This window comes from Hemibagrus wyckioides, linkage group LG16, assembly GCF_019097595.1.
Source record: "Hemibagrus wyckioides isolate EC202008001 linkage group LG16, SWU_Hwy_1.0, whole genome shotgun sequence".
NCBI lineage: Eukaryota > Metazoa > Chordata > Actinopteri > Siluriformes > Bagridae > Hemibagrus > Hemibagrus wyckioides.
In genome coordinates, this window is record NC_080725.1 from 814,059 (window position 1) to 836,234 (window position 22,176).

General features: G+C 39.5%; 1 protein-coding gene across 2 annotated transcripts; it reads left to right on the forward strand.

The window, feature by feature from the left end:
* Positions 1–114: 114 nt before the first annotated feature.
* slc38a9 (solute carrier family 38 member 9) lies at positions 115–22,006 on the forward strand. 2 transcript variants are annotated; one of them, XM_058411299.1, is made up of 16 exons: positions 147–234; positions 1,219–1,358; positions 1,479–1,607; positions 4,136–4,265; positions 5,450–5,568; positions 5,651–5,714; positions 5,794–5,887; positions 6,508–6,678; positions 6,788–6,847; positions 8,113–8,313; positions 8,628–8,735; positions 9,256–9,362; positions 10,837–10,950; positions 11,074–11,222; positions 13,164–13,253; positions 20,072–22,006. In XM_058411299.1, exons 3-16 carry the CDS (start codon positions 1,519–1,521, stop codon positions 20,235–20,237), a joined length of 1,662 nt encoding a protein of 553 aa, XP_058267282.1. In that variant the 5' UTR covers positions 147–234; positions 1,219–1,358; positions 1,479–1,518; the 3' UTR covers positions 20,238–22,006. The 2 variants fall into 2 exon arrangements, with proteins under 2 accessions (XP_058267283.1, XP_058267282.1); XM_058411300.1 differs by lacking the exon at positions 1,219–1,358 and having other exon boundaries at positions 115–234.
* The last annotated feature ends 170 nt before the right edge of the window (positions 22,007–22,176 follow it).

Below are 22,176 nucleotides of genomic sequence, written 5' to 3' on the forward strand. Positions count from 1 at the left end.
CCTCGTACTTCCTACAAAATATCGCGTCGACTTGCAGGTGCATTATGGGTAATGTAGTTCACTTGGATTTCCTATTCAATACTATTGTGCTGTATTCGAGTGACACTTTCACTACATGTCCCACAAGGACTTTAAAGCGGCATTCAATTCACGTGTCCCTTCCAAAACAACTTACTTTGCCAGCATATTTTTGTTTGCTGGGGAAGAAAGTAACACTATCCCACTGTTCATCAGGTACGTTAACAAAAATGAATGAAATTGTAACATTTAACTTAATTAATGGCGCTGAATTTTGTTTAGTAAATAGCCGGGCTTGAGCAAAACAATCAGTGACTCGGTTAGCATTGAAGCTAAAGGTATTTGTATAATATCAGAGATAGTGTCTAATATTTATATTATAAATAAGATTACAATCTACTAAAAAGCTTAGATTTTTTCCTCATCGCATGTTATGGCATGTTTTTGCCATGTCTGAGAACATTTTTAATATCCCTAGTCCTGCTTTTACTTTCTTAACATCATTTAACTTTCACAAACAAGTTTTCTGTTCACACTGGTAAATATTTCACCTCCTTTAATCCGAATTAAATGTATACAGTATCAAGTAAACAGTGTGAATCGTTACTTGTTCTTGTATTTCATTCATTTGTGCAAACATTTAATATTCAGCACTCCATAGTCTGTATTAATAAAATCTGGTGATTAGTGATGATATTTCTATCACAAAATACATTCCCTTAAAAATTTCTTACTACAGAAATGAAATATAGGATAAGCAAAACCTTAAGTGTAATTTTTTCAGTTTCTAGTTGGTTTCTTATTCCTGAAAATACCAGTGTTTTTAAAGGAAAAACTAACAATATGCACAGTGATCTTAAAAAAGCTGAGTTGAAATATTAAAAAGTACGAAATCAATTAAATGTCCTCACCTAGTTATATTAAACTCTCCTTTGATGGACTCTCCTCTTTATCAGCACTCACTGGCTCTGCTTTACATAATAAATTTGCTTTGTATAATGTGTACACATTGGTCGTGTATTAGTTCAGAAAGTTCTAAACTTTTGGGGTTTTTTTATTTTAATGAGCTGTAATCGAATGAGCCGATATTATAAGCTGGAACGTGTTTGTGGTTTGCTGATATTTTGAAGGTAAGGGCATGCTTTGGGCCGGACCTTTAAGCCCCTTTCTTCTGTTCCTCTATTGCACATGCTCACACAGAGACAGACAGAGTCCACCTCTCCTCCCTGAGACTTTGGTGGACTTCTGGTGGAGTGAAAGGAATCTCATTGTGGAGTTTTTGTCTCAGACACACAGTCCAGGCTGACTTGAGTTACTTTCAGTTTAATTAGTTTTATAAGGTTAGTGAACAGGTTGGCTTTTATTTAAAATGCACATCAAAGATGTCTTCATTCCTCTGCAGGAAGTGGGGAGAGTTGAGTATGCTGCCCAAAAGTTAAATGTGTTTTTGTTTTGTCCAGGAGATGAATTTCAAGTGAAGCCAGTGAATCAGAAGAGGTCATGGAGGATGATGGGAAACCTCTGCTCGGTTCTATTCAAGGAGATTACTACTCAGACCAGATTGACTTTCTGGACTCCAGACAGAGAAGGTATGAGTTTGGTTTTTTAGGTATGAACTAAAATAAAACAATACAGTCTGAAAACATGTGTTTGAAAGTGTTTATGTACTCAGTGGCCAGTTTGCTAAGTAAACCAACATTATGTATGTCTTCAGGTATATTTATTGCTTTATTACTTGCTGCCATTTTGTTGTCCAAATAGGGGGCTGACTGAATAAATGTTATTGGGTCGGTGCTTCAAAAAGAAAATTCATTTTCATGTATCCTGATGAAGTGATATGCCCTTAAACACTAACCTGCATACATCACATTTACATTTATATTTATGACATTTGGCAGACGCTCTTATCTATAGTTACACACAGAAGTGCTTTTGAAGTCTCTATCAATTCTGGTTCACTAGGTCACCGAATAATAAGAATAGCATCAGTCTAAAACTAAAAAAAAAAAAGCTTTCGAAAGTGCTAGTGTAAGTATTTCAGGAAGAGGCAAGTCCTTTGATATCATCTGAAGAATGCCAGTGATTCAGCTGTTCACACATCTAGGGGAAGTTCATTTTACCACCTAAGTGCCAGAACAGGCAAGAGTGCTATCTAGATCTTTAAGCAGAAGACATGTGTCCTGTCATGCTGCCTCATGGATTTTGTTGGTAGCAACATTATAGAATAACCAGTACTCTTAGGAGCACCACTTGCTAACACAAGCACAAGTTAGTTAGCTGATATCAACTTAACCTTCCTATAATGGACCGAATTTTTATTCTTTTCTTCCTGATTAAACACCCTTGTATTATGGATCTAGTACCTCAGGGAAAAAATGCATAAGGATCGAATTCTTTTTCAGAGTAAAGCGAGTCATTTTATCCATGCTTTACCTCTGTTCGTGTTGTCCAGCAAAGTCACAATCATGCTGACTGCAATAGAAAAATCAGGTGACTGACCACCAGCTGTAGATTCAGGTTCATGGTTAAGAGCCTTGGATTTGAACCTTCTGCTCACTAATTAATCCTCTTCATTACTCTCTCTAATAGCTGGCTGTATCTAATATCTATGCCTGTACTGTACAGTATCTGTGAGGTTGAGCCAAACATTTTTTTATTGTTATTTTTAACTCTAATTAATGCCACAGTTTTTCATATGACTCACCATTCTAGTACATTTCGGATAGAGCTGCATGTAGACCGTGATGTATTGTGCGGTCTGCCTGCACAAGCTGACATTTCAACTCCCTGACTGCTTGAACATGCCTGCACATGCTGCTATTTCTCATGAATTTCCAAGCAGAATGCAGATGTTAATTCGCCGTATTAACACACACACACACATCAGAATACGATTGAAATGTGAGAGATTTTCTTTCTATTTAAACTCGCAGCAGCATCAATGTGTTATTTTAAGCAGTCCAGCAAGAGATTGTTCTAGGAAGTGTTTGGAAGCGCTGTTGGTGTGTTTACCCACACATATGTGCTGAAATGTTTTGGATGTGTGTTGATATTAGAACTGGAATGCCTGAAGTTGTTTTCTTCACTAAAAGCAGCTGGTTTCATTTACTGAACATTGTTCCTTCCAAGATTTCTTTTGGGTATCTGATTGGATTTGGTTTCTCAGAGATGTAATCATCAGAGCACTTTATTTAGAAATAATGTTTTGAGATAGTTTGGAATTTGTGTGCATTAATGTCATGTTCCTCAAAATGGTGCTGTGTAACTTTAGTTAAATATAATTATTGTTAAAATTATAACTGTTCTAGTTAGTTACATACACTATATTGCCAAAAGTTTTGGGACGTCTGCCTTTACATGCACATGAATGTAATATGGAGTTGCCCCGCCCTTTGCAGCTATAACAGCTTCAACTCTTCTGGGAAGGCTTTCCACAAGGTTTAGGAGTGTGTTTATGGGAATTTTTGACCGTTCCTCTAGAAGAGCATTTGTGAGGTCAGGCACTGATGTTGGACGAGAAGGTCTGGCTCACAGTCTCCGCTCTAATTCATCCCAAAGGTGTTCTATGGGGTTGAGGTCAGGACTCTGTGCAGGCCAGTCAAGTTCCTCCACACCAAACTCACTCATCCATGTCTTTATGGACCTTGCTTTGGTCACTGGTGTGCAGTCATGTTGGAACAGGAAGGGGTCATCCCCAAACTGTTCCCACAAAATTGGAAACATGAAATTGTCTAAAATGTCTTGGTATGAAGCTGAAGCATTAAGAGTTCCTTTCACTGGAACTAAGGGACCGAGCCCAACCCCTGAAAAACAACACCTGAACGCAATGATCTGGAGGGGTGTCCCAATACTTTTGGCAATATAAGTGTAGGTACAAGTTGAAACGAGAGGTGAGTTGATTTGAACGTAATGTTCTTTGAACTTTAATAAACACTGTCGTGTTTATTATAGAAAGTCATTACAGTATCGTAAAGATAACATCTTGGATCTCATTGCATCAAGTTTCAGCGTAATGGAATAAAACTAGGAAAAAAGTGCAGTTTCGGAGTTTCACCTCAGGTTGGAAGCACTGACAAGGTGACTTCAACTAATCAGTGCGCTTGTCTCTGTCTCACAGGCCTTTCCATGTGGAGCCCAAGAACATTGTGGAGGATTCGGCTCAGGAGCGAGTGTCTGCTGAGGCTTCGGTGCTGAACAGCAGAGTTCATTACTATGGTCGACTGACTGCTTCATCAGACAGGCTGCTGGTAATCTATGCACCTTCTAACCTCTTTATAAAACTTAATACAAAAGAAATTTTTTTTGCTGTATTTTACTTAAACATGTGCTTATTTAGAGTGGCATCGTAGCTAGCACTGCTTCCTTCACAGGTTTTTCCTCGTGGTCTTTCATGAGTTTATGTCCATTCCTTCCACCTCCTAATAACATACACACAGGCAGGTGGAGTGGTGACTCTGTATTGCCTCTAGGGTTTGTGTCACTTACACTATACTGCCAAAAGTTTTGGGACACCCCTCCAAATCACTGAATTCAGGGGTTGGGCTCAGCTCCTTAGTTCCAGTGAAAGGAACTCTTAATGCTTCAGCTTCATACCAAGACATTTTGGACAATTTCATGCTCCCAACTTTGTGGGAACAGTTTGGGGATGACCCCTTCCTGTTCCAACATGACTGCACACCAGTGACCAAAGCAAGGTCCATAAAGACATGGATGAGTGAGTTTGGTGTGGAGGAACTTGACAGAGTCCTAACCTCAACCCCATAGAACACCTTTGGGATGAATTAGAGCGGAGACTGTGAGCCAGACCTTCCTGTCCAACATCAGTGCCTGACCTCACAAATGTGCTTATAGAGGAATGGTCCAAAATTTCCATGAAAACACTCCTTGTGGAAAGCCTTCCCAGAAGAGTTGAAGCTGTTATAACTGTAAAGGGCGGGACAACTCCATATTACATTCATGTGCATGTAAAGGCAGACGTCCCAAAACTTTTGCCAATATAGTGTACGAATGAATGGCTTCCAATCTAGGGTGTATTCCTGACTCATGCCCAGTATTCCCAGGATCCAGTACATCCTTACCTGTAAAAGGCAGTTACCGAAGCTAAATGAATGTATTCCTTTGAAATGCTCAACAGATATCTGTTTAACTGCCAAGTAAATGTATGCTTTGTATGGTTGAAGTACAGAGATAATCCTTTCCTCTTATCTTAGTCAGGAATTAGTGTTTGTTACCAGAGTGTCTAATATTTAATATTGACTTTGTTTAATATTGATTTAATGTGCGTGTTGTGAGTGTTATTCAGACTAGGCTGACCTCATCGAGACACTGAATCCATTGCATGAACTCTGGAATGATGACTTCCAAGCACTCTAATTGCACCACATGTTTGTCCTGAGGTAATGGTTTTGTTTATTGTGTCTGACCCCTGAAGGCTCCCCCTGACCATGTGATCCCTCCACCTGAAGAGTTATACGTTTACAGCCCTCTGGGGACAGCGTTTAAAGTTCAAGGAGGAGAGGGCTCTGCCAAAAACCCCAGTATTATCACTATGTATGTATTGTTGTTATGAAGTTTTCTCATTTTTACTGTATCTCATTATTACGTAACGTATTAATCAATTCCTTTTCTGTAGTTTTGCCATCTGGAATACAATGATGGGAACGTCCATACTGAGCATGCCATGGGGAATAAAGCAGGTGTGTGCTCATTTTTAGATTTCATCCAATATCCCTGGGCATCACAAGCCTGTAACTGGATTTCTCTTTTGGTTTGCAGTCTGGCTTCACCCTGGGAGTCATCATCCTCATCTTAATGGGTTTACTGACACTCTACTGCTGTTACAGAGTTTTGAAGTCAACTAAATCAATACGTAAGCCACACAGCACTTATCTCTCAGGTTTTTCTTTGTTCAGTTCTTTAACAGCACCGATGAGAAATGGGACTTGATTAAAACCAGGCCTGATTTACAGTTTTATGTTGTAAAGCACAATGATGCATTATTTTAATTTAAGAAAGTTGCTATACAAATATAGTCTTATTATTTTATACTTAGGTGCACTACACCTCTGAAAAATCTTTCAGATACACTTTTTAGAGCAGACTGGAGCATTACCCAGCTCTCAGCAATATAAATGAAGTGTGGAAGAACTCTTTAACTCATTTAGCGGGTCAGCATTACCACTAGCACCTCCCTACTCTAGCACTGCTGAGCTGTTTACTGCTGTTGGCACATGACTGCAGAAATGTGAGAATGGAAGATTCTGTACTTCCTTATGTTTCTTGCATTTATCATCATGCTTTAGGTTCCACCTTTGCTCTATTGTGTCTTGTATGGAGAGTCAGCATTTTATATGCATCAGGTCATAGGTTATGATCTCTCTCTCTCCTCTCTCTCTCTCCTCTCTCTCTCATTTTTTGGACAGAAAATAAACAGCAATTCTAGAGACAATTATTATATGAAGTTTGTGTTTTCTTCTCTTTTTATCACAGCCTATATTGATACTTCAGACTGGGAGTTTCCTGACGTGTGTAAATATTACTTTGGGAGACTGGGACAGTGGTCGAGCCTGTTGTTTTCCATGGTATCGCTGATTGGGGCAATGGTGGTCTACTGGGTCCTTATGTCCAACTTCCTGTTTAACACGGGCAAATTCATTTACAGTAAGCAGCTGTTATGTCATGCTGCTTCCATGAATTGACCAATTTTATTGTGATGAGACAATGGTTTAATGTGTCATGAGGTAAAAGTGCTTTTCCTGTCTACCACCAGACTATGTTCACCATGTCAACATGTCCGATTCAGAGTTTGGCACAAATGGAACGGAGCGAGGTTGGTATTTGTGGGATATTTCAGTTTAGGAGCTAATGATTCCTAATCTATACTGTTATGTACACCTGTATCCTTGCACATTTATGAGATCCAATCAGTCAAACATGTGGCAGTTGATAAAATGGTGCAGATACAAGGAAAGAGCTTCTGTTTACATGGCATGCAAAATGGAAAACATCCAGTAGGCATCGGTTCTGTGGGCGGAAATGCTTTGTTAATGAGGGAGGTCAGAGAGGAGTGACAGGAAGTGCAGTTTTTTTCCAGGTGAAGTGATCTCAGAATGCACAACACACCAGACCTTAGACAGATGAGCTACAACAGGTTCTGCTCATGTCAGCTGAGAACAGAAAGCCGAGTCTACAGTGTTCACAGACCTGCTCAGATCAAGATCCGAAAAACGTCTGGTCTTTTTAAAGTCTGTCAGGATTCTAAGAACCTGTGTTCACCTCAAAATTAATGAAATCACTGTTCCCCCTAATAGTGATGATTGATGTGAACGTTAAAGAAAGCTCTTTACCTGTACCTGAGTGATGTCATGAACTGTGTTGATGCCAGATGATTGGGTGATTGGATTATTCCATGAATGAGCAGGATCTCATGTTTGATCTTTTTTTGCCTGTGTATGTTTAATTTTTCATTGAAATGAAGTGATGCTTCAGCAACAGGGCTGTTAGTTGTGGGTGGGGTCAGTGTACTTATCTCCTCAAACTCGGGCAGTTATCAGTATATCTTAGAGCCAAACAGAAACTCTAGCCTCTCTGTTAATACACCTGATCAGGCAGTTAGTGTTATATCATGTTTTAGTCATGGAACCATCTTTAAATTGGTTGCTCCTGTGTTTCTGCATATACAATAAAAAAAAAATTACTAATGATAAATCAAGCTCTAACTTGTCGGACAAGTTGTCTATCCAGGTACACTCAAACAACCAAATGCTGTGTGTTCTCGCTCTGACCTCCTGTGTTTGGACGTTGTGGTTATGGATTGTGAGGGCTGCATTTGAATTTCAAACCATTCAGCTTCAACTAGCTGCCACCAAAAACACTGAATCTTTAAAATAGCAACATAATACATTCTCCTTTAAATGCAGCTCATTAGCAACATCATAAAAAAAAGCTTTTTAAAAAAAATATTAATCTTTGTGATCATGGATTTAATGTCACTCCAGAGCATGTCTATCAGTATACTCAGTGATTTAATGATTAGTGAGTTAATGCTCCATGTGTACTGTAGCAGTAATCTATTCCCATCATCTTCCCACCCAGTGGTTTGTCCATACCCAGATGTGGATCCACACAGGAAAAGCAGCAATAGTCAGCATTACATCATTGATAACAGTACAGATACAGTGTTGTTTGACCACTGGTGGAATAAAACCAAAACGATCCCGTTCTACCTTATCGTGCTGCTGCTGCCGCTGCTCAACTTTCGCTCAGCCTCCTTCTTCGCCAGGTTCACCTTTCTGGGTAAGACGACGATCCGTTTATTTATTTTGCTTTAATGATGGAACTGGTGAGCTTGTTTGAATATTGGAATTAGATATGATAATAACGTGGAACTGGTTTTTCACTGATCTTGTGGTTTGAATATCTGACGCCACTGGTCATTTCTACATGCTGCCTTTCTTTATTCTGCGTAACTGATTTGCATGTTCCTATACGGGAGTTATTGACTTTACTGTTTTCTCCGTGACATGTTTGTTTGTTTGTTTGTTTGTTTGTTTGGGAAATAACATGACTAGTCTGTTGTGTAAATGGGATGTTTTTTTTATTTCACACAGGCACAATTTCAGTGATTTACCTCATCATCTTGGTCACTGTTAAAGCTTTTCGGCTAGGCTTTCACCTGGAGTTCCACTGGTTCGATTCCACCGATTTTTTCGTCCCAGGTAAACACCAGCACCAGGTGGAGATCAATTAACAGGAGATTCTGTATTGATAAAAAAAAAAAGTAATGGATTAAATAGTCTACCTACAGAGGTTTAGCAGCAGATTTGCTGTGTATCAGTGAAGCCAGTGTTGTGTTTTGTTTTCTCTTTTTTTGTTTGTTTTTCCCCCTTTCCTTTATGAAAGGAATGGTGTTGTGCACTATTTAGAATTTACACTCAGATCAATTCACCTCTGATCTAACCAATGATATAAAACCAGCACATATGTGACTACAAGAAGTAACTCGCTTATTGCAGGCATGAAAAAGAAACAATTTCTCTCTTTACCTGACCTTAAGTGATTCCATGAAAGGTTTGCTGCATGAAAACAGCTTTTCAGATAAAGTAAAATGCCTTAGGTCTTCAGTGTTCATCACACCTGCTTAGTTTCTTAGTTTTGAACAAAGACGGCAAAGCTGCACAAATATTGAACCAAGCTGTTTTATTGCTCATCTGTAACTGCTTGTGTGTGTTTATGTAGAGTTCAGAATCCTCTGTCCTCAACTTACGGGTGTTCTCACTCTGGCCTTCTTCATCCACAACTGCATCATCACCCTCATGAAGAACAACAAGAATCAGGAGAACAACGTGAGTGCAGCTCTTCCCTCAGTTTTACATCTGTTGTCAGATCCAGTTAACTAGAAGGCCGAGTTATATCATTTTACTCGTCGCTGAATACAGGAATAGAGCTCAGATATTAGGGAACTGAGAATTTAGTTTTGCACGTGACTGTGCGGTGAGTCTCAGCGGTAAATGCAGATCGGAAAGTAGTGATTGTGGGCTCATCCAGGAAGACCACTGTCCTGTTATATGGAGCAAAGTCTAGACTCTTTCACATCTTTATTTTCCTGTGTGTTTCTGGTCACATGCTGAAAATGAATCATCTTTTTTTGCTGGGTATCCTGCACTTCCTGATTATATGCTAAAATAAGATTGAATGAACTGGAAGTAAGATAAAATAAAAAAGGTGTTGTCTAGAAAAGACTGACATTGGACCAAATAGCTGTTTATTTTAAATTCTTTATTGTTGTGTTCTATACATCCTGATCTCCTGCTTAAACAATTTCCATACAGCCCTAAGCTTACATTACAATTTTTCATAAAGCTATTCTATGTGTACCTCAGTGGTGTCCAGTCCGATCCACATAGGGCTGGTGTGGGTGCAGGTTTTCAGGCCAATCAATCAGAAGCAATACCTGATTCCTACCCATTTAATCAGTTGCTCTTGGCTTTCAGTAGACTCGGGTGTTGGTTGGTTGGAATTAAAACCTGCACTCACCCCGGGGTCCTTTGCAGGTAAGATCGGACGTCCACGAATACTTTATTAGCAACCTGTATATCTACTCATTCCTGCAATTATCCATTTAGCCAATGGAAAAAAATGTGATCTCTGTGACTTTGAGTATTTCAGATGATCTCCACACAGCAGTTAATACACTTTGCACAGAATGGTGTGAACATCCAGTGAGCAGTAGTTCTGCAGGCAGAAATTGATTCGATTGACTGGAAGTCTATAGTAACTAACAAAAACAACAGCAAAAAAACACTCTTTACAATTGTGCCGAGCATAAAAGCATCTCAGAATGCTCAACCCTACAAACCATGAGGTGAAATAGGCTACATCATGTTCCATGTACCATGCTGCTGTTACTACAAGGATTGGCTGATTATATAACTTCCTGAATGAGTAGGTGTACACATGTTCCTATTCAAATAGAAGTGCTTGTTTATAAAAATAGCTTCTGCAGCACATAACTGTTTATATCTGCTTACTTATCGAAGGAACCGTGCACACTTTCTATCACTGTTCATATAATCCGGCCTTGTGAATGCCGTGCTCCTCAGTGCCAATGCCACACACAGCAGGTTTGCTCCAGGTGCTAAAACAAATCCGTCGTTTCTGTGTGTAATTCTCTATTTTGCGAGATCCTTACCAGTCATATATCTGCTGGCTCAAACAACACACAACTAAAAGTAACATGAGCTGTTGAGTTATTTATTTATTTATTTTTAATCATTAAATGCTTTATTGAATAAGACTTTTTTTTTTTTGTGGTTGCAGGTTCGGGATTTGTCCTTGGCTTACCTTTTAGTAGGTCTAACATACCTCTACGTGGGAGTTATGATCTTTGCTTCATTCCCTTCTCCACCACTGTCTAAAGACTGCATTGAACCAGTAAGCCTTATTTCCTCTTTGTCCAGTCATACACGCGACTTTCACATATGTATATTTCTGGTTCATTCGTGTTATGTAACCATGGATTCTCATGCCGACCTTTGACCCCTCATTTTGCTGCAGAATTTTCTGGATAACTTTCCCAGCAGTGATATTATGGTGTTTGTTGCCCGAGCCTGTCTGCTGTTCCAAATGACCACCGTCTACCCGCTGCTGGGTTACCTGGTTCGGGTGCAGCTGATGAACCATTTCTTTGGTGATCAGTACCCCAGGTAAATTGTTGCTGGTTTACTATAACCAGTTACCAGTCAGGTTCTGCTGTCAAACTAGGTATACAACAGAAACGACTGAATGCTTGTGGTTCGAGCCCAAGGCATGGTAACATAGGTTACATTGGCTTAAATGAGTGTTTGTTTGTTGTACAGTGGCAACATTGTCCCAACTAAATACAAATGCAAAATATATACAGTATTTATAACACTGATTAAAGCTTGACACTTTTTTTTGTATAGTAGCATGTGGATCTCTCTCTCTCTCTCTCTCTCTCTCTCTCTCTCTTTGTTTCTCTGTCCCTCTCTCTGTTTCTCTCTCTCTCTCTCTCTCTCTCTTTGTTTCTCTGTCCCTCTCTCTGTTTCTCTCTCTCTCTCTCTCTCTCTCTCTCTCTCTCTCTCTCTCTGTTTCTCTGTCCCTCTCTCTCTCTCTCTCTCTCTGTTTCTCTGTCCTTCTCTCTGTTTCTCTCTCTCCCTCTCTCTGTTTCTCTCTCTCCCTCTCTCTCTCCCTCTCTCTCTCTCTCTCTTTGTTTCTCTGTCCCTCTCTCTCTTTGTTTCTTTGTCCCTCTCTCTGTTTCTCTCTCTCTCTCTCTCACTAACCTTATTGATAGGATATTACACCTCAGTCTTTATAAAGTAAACGATTATAAAAGTAATTCAGTTAGATTGCTCATCAAAAAGATTGATTAATCAAGAAGAATAATAGCCGTGTAACAGTCCTTACTATCTGATTTATATACTGGATGATGAGGTTAGACAGATGGTGGATTCGGAGGCGGATGGAATTGACCTCCATAAAGTTCAGCATCTAATACTCATCTGACTTGCACACTATAAAAACTTTATTAACTGGTGTCATTGGGTCAGTATCCACAGCAGTGTATAAATCAGCATCCTTCTTCCTGAATGTTGAGCAAATTGTGCAATTCTAAGCAACTTTGCTGCACTCACAATAAATATAGCCACCAGCGTTGTAATGAATTTCACTGATAGTTTACGTTATCACAGGACACAAAAACAGATGTGTGTGTGCTCAGACAAAGTTTAAAGACCGGACAAGGTTTACACCACTGTAAGATATAAACAGCCGTTGAAGTGGGAGTGGTTTATTATAACACCATTAAACCAACACATGTCTGAAAACCAACACGTCTGAAAACTGACACATTTGTTGTTCTTGGGAAAATTGGCAAACTAACACTAACAACACTTTTTCTACAAACGGTTTCCATTGTTTTATTTTTCCCTCGTTTTCCCACTTAATGGCACTAATACTCGGAACTTCTGGGTTAAGTTACAAAAACACTCTCTCTCTCTCTCTCTCTCTCTCTCTCTCTCTATATATATATATATATATATATATATATATATATATATATATTACACACACACACAAAACATTTCAACATTGACGAAACAAACAAAAAAAAAACAGGTTAAAGCAGCGTAAATGCACATGATTGTGAGCAGCTTGGAGTATATTATGAAACCTGTAAGAAGAAGACGTTCATTTATCAGGAAATAGCCTGGAGCACTATTAAGAAATGGCAGTGATGTGTTGAGTATTATTTTTAACCGACTTGTTTTGTCAGGTAGAAACATGCTCTTGGAATTATAAAGTCATTATACTTTACATTTCAAGTGAAGCATGTTTTTTTTTTTGTATGGATACAGCAGTAGTAGTGCATGAGAGCAACAGTGTGAGACGAGTGCAAACAATGCACTACTACAATAGACACATAAAACAAACACACAGGTCAACTGGACAGGATAACGACTGAACTGAATATCTGTAAATATTAATGGCTGTAGTAGAAATGAACTGGGAGCAAAAGATAAGAGTCATAAATGTGTATAGTTATAATAATAAGTGTCCAATACATGGAAAAAGTCTAATTTATTGCATGCTGTCCTAATTTTATTTCTTTATTTTTTAATAATTAGTTTCGTCCATGTCTTCCTGCTGAATGTCTTTGTTGTGGCTGTTGGGGTCCTAATGGCCAGGTTTTATCCCAACATTGGCTCCATTATAAGGTAAGAATAAAACAGTATAACAGTATTATTATAAAATAAAAGTTCATATTAATATCTGGGAACAGGGCTGATCATGCTCATGTCTGGAGCTCTTTTTGGGTCATGGTGATGAACCAAGTCAATATTTATGTAAACAACAAAAATTGTGTTAACAGGAAAAGACAATGTTTAATAAAAAAAAAAATGCGTAGTGTTTATTATAGTCTGCTCTGTTCAGAATACATAAGCCACGTTGGTATGAAAGATAACTCCAGGATCTTTAGTAAAATGAGTCGAAGTTATATACAAATACAATGAAGGTAAAAATGATTTCAGATGTTTCCAGCCAGTTCCAGTCTGTGATCCGATCCAACAAGACAAGCTACTGTTGCTCAAATTGCTAATTAAAATAAAAGTTAATACAGGTTCTGATAGAAAGGTGTCAGAATACATAGTGCAGGACAGGTCAGGGCTGTTTAGGCAGCAAAAGGGAGACCAAGATAATATTAGGCAGGTGGTCATAATGTTATGCAAGTAACTCTATCTTTGCCTAAAGTAAATACAAATGCAGTCTTTGGTAAAGTGCAAAGGATTTGGAGGAAAATTATTAAGAGAGCAAGAATTTCTCAAAGTGGGTGTGATAAGTGAGTGCTTTTAGATGTTTATGGTATTCTTATAAGCTAAGACCTCTTATATTTTATAGCACAGCTCTATTGTAGGTTTAAACCATTATTGTGGCCCTCTGCTGCATGTGAAGTGAATAGCAGTGATCTCTAGCCACCAGTGGCATTAAGTATGCCACTATAGGAAAGGGGCAGAGCTTTTGGCTTGTTTTTTTCTTTTAAACCTTAGTACAGCGTCTCGGACAAAATAAAGATTTTTCACAGTTGATATTGGGGATGGTGGGAAGCTGTGGGCTCTAGATTGCATGCTAATGGTGAAGGAGGCTTTATTCTTGTGTGTGTATGAGAGGGATAGCATTATTCATCAGTCAGTAAGAGTCAGAGTTGTTTGAAAAGGCATCATGTGTTAAAGGACAGACCTTTTGTGTTTTGTAATAGCAGATGGAAAATTGTTTTTACAGAATGTATTTTTTTGTTATTGGAATTGGATCTGCCTTTTAAACACTTATTTTACTCAAGTCAAATGGCATCTTAAAATGGGTGACTACAGATCTATGCATTTTAAAAACTACAAAACAACCCCAAAAAGCAACATAAAAATGTTTTTTTTTGTTTTGTTTTTTTGTTTATTAATTGCAGAATGCAAACAAATTTATATATATATATATATATATATATATATATATATATATATATATATATATATATAATCATATATATATATATATATATATATCTATATATATATATATATATATATAATGTATGTATATATATATATATATAATGTATGTATATGTAAAATTATAATAAATACAATATATGGTAGGTTTATCTGAACAGTGAGAGACAGAATAACAATGCATTTCAGAAAAGTTATACATTGTTATACATTATTGATTTGCATTTTATTGAGTGAAATAAGTATTTGACCCCTTTGCAAAACATGACTTAGTACTTGTCAGACAGACGTCAGACATTTCTTGTAGTTGGCCACCAGGTTTGCACACATCTCACATCTCAAGGAATTCGGGCCCACTCCTCTTTGCAGATCCTCTCCAAGTCATTAAGGTTTTGTGGCTGACCCTTCAGCTCCCTCCACAGATTTTCTATAGGATTAATTACTATAGGATTAAGGTCTGGAGACTGGCTAGGCCACTACAGGACCTTAATGTGCTTCTTTTTGAACCACTCCTTTGTTGCCTTGGCCGTGTGTTTTGGGTCATTGTCAGGCTGGAATATCCATCCACGACCCATTTTCAATGTCCTGGTTGAGGGATGGGGGTTCTCATCCAACATTTGACGGTACATGGCTCCGTCCATCGTCCCTTTGATGCGGTGTAGTTGTCCTGTCCCCTTAGCAGAAAAACACCCCCAAAGCATAATGTTTCCACCTCCATGTTTGACGGTGGGGATGGTCTTCTTGGGGTCATAGGCAGCATTCCTCCTCTTCCAAACACGGCGAGTTGAGTTGATGCCAAAGAGCTGGATTTTGGTCTCATTTGACCACAACACTTTCATGCAGTTCTCCTCTGAATCATTCAGATGTTCACTGGCAAACTTCAGATGGTCCTGTACATGTGCTTTCTTTAGCAGGGGGACCTTGCGGGCACTACTGGATTTCAGTCTTTCACGGTGTAGTGTGTTACCAATTGTTTTCTTGGTCACTATGGTCCCAGCTGCCTTGAGATCATTGACAAATCCTCCAGTGTAATTCTGGGCTGATTCCTCACCAATCTCATGATCATTGAAACTCCATGAGATCTTGCATGGAGCCCCAGACCGAGGAAGATTGACAGTCCTTTTGTGTTTCTTCCATTTGGGAATAATCGCACCAACTGTTGTCACCTTCTCACCAAGCTGCTTGGCGATGGTCTTGTAGCTCATTCCAGCCTTGTGTAGGTCTACAATCTTGTCCTTGACATCCATGGACAGCTCTTTGGTCTTGGCCATGATGGAGAGTTTGGAATCTGATTGATTGCTTCCTTCTGTGGACAGGTGTCTTTCATACAGTTAAGGAGCTGAGATTAAGAGCACTCCCCGAGAGTGCTCCTACTGTAATCTCAGCTCCTTACCTGTATAAAAGACACCTGGGAGCCAGAAATCTTTCTGACTGATAGGGGATCAAATACACTGATTTGCATTTTAATGAGTGAAATAAGTATAACTTTTTTGAAATGCGTTTTTCTGGATTTTTTTGTTGTTCTGCCTCTCTGTTCAAATACACTTACCATTAAAATTACAGACTGATCATTTTTGTCAGTGGACAAACGTACAAAATCAGCAGGGGATCAAATATTTTTTTCCCTCACTGTATATATACACTACTCACAACAAGTTAAGGATATTTGGCTTTTGGGTGAAGTTTATGGAAAATGTAAAAAGTTCACACTACAGTGATATTATATCATAAAAGTAGGGCATTTAAGTCGAAGCATGCAATGGTGATTTCCTCATCTCAAACAATTTATTGAAACAAAAGCCAACAACAGTGGTGGGTATACCACAACAAAAAATCTCAATGTCTCAATAATCTGTCATGTGCCCTTGACCATCAATTACAGCTTGACAACGACGTCTCATGCTGTTCACGAGTCGACTTATTGTCTGCTGAGGCATGGCATTCCACTCTTCTTGAAGGGCGGCCCTCAGGTCATTGAGGTTCTGGGGTGTGGGGTTACGAGCCTCTACACGGCGACTCGGCTGATCCCAGAGGTTTTCTATGGGATTCAGGTCTGGAGAAAGTGCAGGCCACTCCATTTGAGGTACCCCAGCCTCCAGGAGCCGTTCCCTAATGATGCGACCTCGATGAGCTGGAGCATTGTCGTCCATGAAGATGAAATTAGGCCTGTGTTGTTCATGCAGGGGCACAATGACTGGATTAATGATGTTATTCAGGTAGTATTGGCTTGTCACTGTACCATTCACAAGATGTAGGGCAGTTCTGTATTGAGTGGACACACCTGCCCAGACTGTAACACCACCACAACAGTGGCTGATGCATAGCGCTCTCCTTGACGTCTCCAATCGTTGGCGACCATCATTTCAGGTACCCTTGCAGGTCGTCTAGCACGCAGACCACGTTGATGTAAACGGTTTTGAATGGTCTGATGTGACACGTTCCTCTCACCTCCCTTAAATGTGCCTGGAGTTGAGTGGCATTCATCATCCGGTTCCGCAGGGCACTGTTCACAATGAAGCGGTCATCAAGGTGAGATGTGGCCAAAGGACACTATATATATATATATATATATATATATATAAATTATAATAAATACAGTATATAATACATATACATATATATATATGTATTATATACATATATGTGTGTGTATTATATACATGTGTGTGTATTTTATATATATATATATATATATATATATATATATATATATATATATATATATATATATATATATATATAATATATACACTATATTGCCAAAAGTATTCGCTCACCTGCTTTGACTCGCATATGAACTTAAGTGACATCCCATTCCTAATCCATAGGGTTCAATAAGACGTCGGTCCACCCTTTGCAGCTATAACAGCTTCAACTCTTCTGGGAAGGCTGTCCACAAGGTTTAGGAGTGTGTTTATGGGAATTTTTGACCATTCTTCCAGAATCGCATTTGTGAGGTCACACACTGATGTTGGACGAGAAGGCCTGGCTCTCCGCTATAATTCATCCCAAAGGTGTTCTATCGGGTTGAGGTCAGGACTCTGTGCAGGCCAGTCAAGTTCCTCCACACCAGACTCTGTCATCCATGTCTTTATGGACCTTGCTTTGGTCACTGGTGCACAGTCATGTTGGAAGAGGAAGGGGCCAGCTCCAAACTGTTCCCACAAAGTTGGGAGCATGGAATTGTCCAAAATGTCTTGGTATGCTGAAGCATTCAGAGTTCCTTTCACTGGAACTAAGGGGCCAAGCCCAGCTCCTGAAAAACAACCCCACACCATAATCCCCCTCCACCAAACTTTACACTTGGCACAATGCAGTCAGACAAGTACCGTTCTCCTGGCAACCGCCAAACCCAGACTCGTCCATCAGATTGCCAGATGGAGAAGCGCGATTCATCACTCCAGAGAACGTGTCTCCACTGCTCTAGAGTCCAGTGGCGGCGTGCTTTACACCACTGCATCCGACGCTTTGCATTGCACTTGGTGATGTATGGCTTGGATGCAGCTGCTCGGCCATGGAAACCCATTCCATGAAGCTCTCTGCGCACTGTTCTTGAGCTAATCTGAAGGCCACATGAAGTTTGGAGGTCTGTAGCGATTGACTCTGCAGAAAGTTCGCGACCTCTTCACACTATGCGCCTCAGCATCTGCTGACCCCGCTCCGTCAGTTTACGTGGCCTACCACTTGGCTGAGTTGTCATTTTTCAAAGAATATAAATGATAACACAAAAACTTTTCTTTCACTCATGGTTAGTGTTTGGCTGAAGCCATTTATTATCAGTCAACTGTGTTTACTCTTTTTAAATCATAATGACAACAGAAACTACCCAAATGACCCTGATCAAAAGTTTACATACCCCAGTTCTTAATACCGTGTATTGCCCCCTTTAACATCAATGACAGCTTGAAGTCTCTTGTGGTAGTTGTGGATGAGGCTCTTTATCTTCTCAGATGGTAAAGCTGCCCATTCTTCTTGGCAAAAAGCCTCCAGTTCCTGTAAATTCTTGGGCTGTCTTGCATGAACTGCACGTTTGACATCTCCCAAGAGTGGCTCAATGATATTGAGGTCAGGAGACTGAGATGGCCACTCCAGAACCTTCACTTTATTCTGCTGTAGCCAATGACAGGTCGACTTGGCCTTGTGTTTTGGATCATTGTCATGTTGGAATGTCCAAGTACGTCCCATGCGCAGCTTCTGGGCTGATGAGTGCAAATTTTCCTCCAGTATTTTTTGATAACATACTGCATTCATCTTGCCATCAATTTTGACCAAATTTCCTGTGCCTTTGTAGCTCACAAATCCCCAAAACATCAGCGATCCACCTCCGTGTTTCACAGTAGGAATGGTGTACCTTTCATCATAGGCCTTGTTGACTCCTCTCCAAGTGTAGCGTTTATGGTTGTGGCTAAAAAGTTAAATTTTGGTCTCATCACTCCAAATGACTTTGTGCCAGAAGGTGTGAGGCTTGTCTCTGTGCTGTTTGGTGTATTGTATGCGGGATACTTTGTGGCATTTGCGTAGTAATTTCTTCTGGCAACTCGACCATGCAGCCCATCTTTCTTCAAGTGCCACCTTATTGTGCATCTTGAAACAGCCACACCACATGTTTTCAGAGAGTCCTGTATTTCACCTGAAGTTATTTGTGGGTTTTTCTTTGCATCCCGAACAATTTTCCTGGCAGTTGTGGCTGAAATTTTAGTTGGTCTACCTGACCGTGGTTTGGTTTCAACAGAACCCCTCATTTTCCACTTCTTTATTAGAGTTTGAACACTGCTGATTGGCATTCTCAATTCCTTGTATATCTTTTTATATCCCTTTCCCGTTTTATACAGTTCAGCTACCTTTTCCCGCAGATCCTTTGACAATTCTTTTGCTTTCCCCATGACTCAGAATCCAGAAACATCAGTGCAGCACTGGATAAAAGATGCAAGGGTCTGTCAGGAGTCCAGAAACTCATTGACCTTTTATACACACACACTAATTACAAGCAAACAGATCACAGGTGAGGATGGTTACAGATCACATGGTTACCTTTAATAGCCATTCAAACCCGTTTGTTTCAACTTGTGTGCATGTTATCAGGCCAAAATCACCAGGGTATGTAAACTTTTGATCAGGGTCATTTGGGTAGTTTCTGTTGTCATTATGATTTAAAAAGAGTAAACACAGTTGTTTGACAATAAATGGCTTCAGCCAAACACTAACCATGAGTGAAAGAAAAGTTTCTGTGTTCATACATATTCTCTGAAAAATAGCCAAGAAATCATAAATTCTGCCAGGGTATGTAAACTTATGAGCACAACTATATTGTTCATAGTATTTAATGTATATGTTGCTCTTATGGGGAATATATATATAAATTTACCCTATAAAAGCAAGCTGTTTCAAATATTCAATTTCCAAAAAAAACAAAGATAATCATTTTTGCCAATCTGCCTGCATAATGGATCATAAAATAATGTTATCCCCTATTGTCAAATTTCCTAACGTGTGTGTGTGTGTGTGTGTGTGTGTGTGTGTGTGTGTGTGTGTAGGTACTCTGGTGCAACATGTGGTTTGGCTCTGGTGTTTCTCTTCCCCTCAGCTGTCCATCTGAAGGCTCTGAGACGTAACGGTGAACTGCGCTGGCCCTCTGCTTGCTTCCACATCTTCCTCATCCTGCTCGGAGTGGCCAACCTCCTGGCCCAATTTTTCATGTAGTACTATCACATTGTTCTCCTGCACGACTTCTCATGGTTGTAGTTCTAGCTTTGGCACTAGTTGGCGGTATTGGACTTCCCTGTAATACATTTACAAGAAATTGAGTCACGGCACTTGTATAGTTTCAGCAAAGAAATCGAGCTGCTCTAGCAGAAAAAAAATCACCGTTGTAAGTAAGTTACTGACTGAAAATCGACCATCGGCACAATTGTGTTAGGATCCGTGTGATAAGGAATATCATTTTAATATCTATTTTTAATTGAAATTAAGTTAAAATACAGCTGCCAGGAAGCGTTTAAGTATCGTTATTCCACTGTGATGGATTATCCCACAGACAGGAGCACTGTTTGATTAGCACCGGTATTAATCTGTACGTCCTGTTAAACAGGCAGGTGCCTAGAATCTCTTGTGGAGTTAACACTTGAAGACACTTGTATTACAGCTGCACTCTTCCATGTTGTTTTACAGTGTTTTTTTTTTCTTTAAAGCAAATTTGTACAGTATCTTCAAACTGTGAACTGAACCCAATGTCCAGGTCACAAACTGACGGTTTTATTTTTGTACTTGTTTTTGTACGCTCTGTTTCTCTAAACTACACAGTTGAAGGGTTTTTGTAATTCACAGGTCCACTCTTGACACCTTTCATCAAAACAAGCAACAAAAATTGATCATTATCCAAAGAAATTCTTTTAAAAAAATGTCCTATTTTTGCAAGTAATAAATAATGTGTGTAAATCCCAGGAGATCAGCAGTTTATGAAACGCTCAGACCAGCACCAACCACCATGCCATGGTTCAAGTCATAGAGCTCACACTTTTTCTTCATGCTGATGTTTAATGTAAACATTACCTGAAGCTCTTCTCCTGTATCTGCATGAATTAAATTTTAATATCTTTATTTATCTCAAAATAAATTTTGGATATCCAATCAGCCAATCATGTGGCAGCAACACAATGTAAAAACTCATGAACATACTCAAGATCCCACTGAAGTTCGTGCTGAATGAGGGAAAGGTGTCAGAACACTGAGTGCACTGTAATGGGGCTGCAGTGCTCATGCTGACCCGGCCCCTGTCCTCTGTCCTCTGCTGAAAGCTTCTACAATGGACATGTGAGCATCAGGAGTGGATCATGGAGCTATGGAAGAACGTAGCCTTGTCTGATGAATCATATTTTTGTTTACGTCATGTGAGGCTGTTTGACACGTACCACCTACCGAAACATTGCTGCAGACCATGTACACTCCTTCATGGAAACAGTATTCTCTAATTTCACACCCTGCCACACTGTAAACATTGTTTGCTACATGGTTTAAGGAACATGACCCCAAGTTTAAGGTGTTGATTCAACCTCTGAATTCTCCAGATCTCAGTCTACTGGAGAATTTGTGGGATGTGCTGAACAGACAAGTCCAAACTTGCCCACAGCTTACAGGACTTCTGCTGCTACTGTCTTGGTGCCAGATTCCACAGCACACCTTCAGAGGTCTTGTGAAGTCCAGGCCTCGATGTACAAGAGCCGTGATGAAAGCACAAGTGGAATCTTCATAATAATAGGCAGATTTTTTAATGTTATGGCTGATCTTTGTGTTTGTGTGTATTGTACAACTATTCATTTTTCTTTTGCTCTCCTCCCCTGCAAACCTTTAACTATGACCTGTTTCCCTTTTTCCCTGTGTAAATAAGAGCTTGCACAGATGTAAAATCCTTTTGTTATCCCTTACCTTGGCAAAAACCAAACAACTCTCAGTATAAAAAGATTTTTGATTGGTTGGATTGTATAAATAAAGGTTATATGAATACATAAGCAGTCATACATACCATTTAAGCATAATGAAGGCCTTAACAAAAAGGTATTAGAGGTCTGAGATGTTTCCACACCCAGTCAGCAGGATGAAAGAGGGAATAAAAAGCCCCAAGATCAGTTATCAAGTTTCAAAA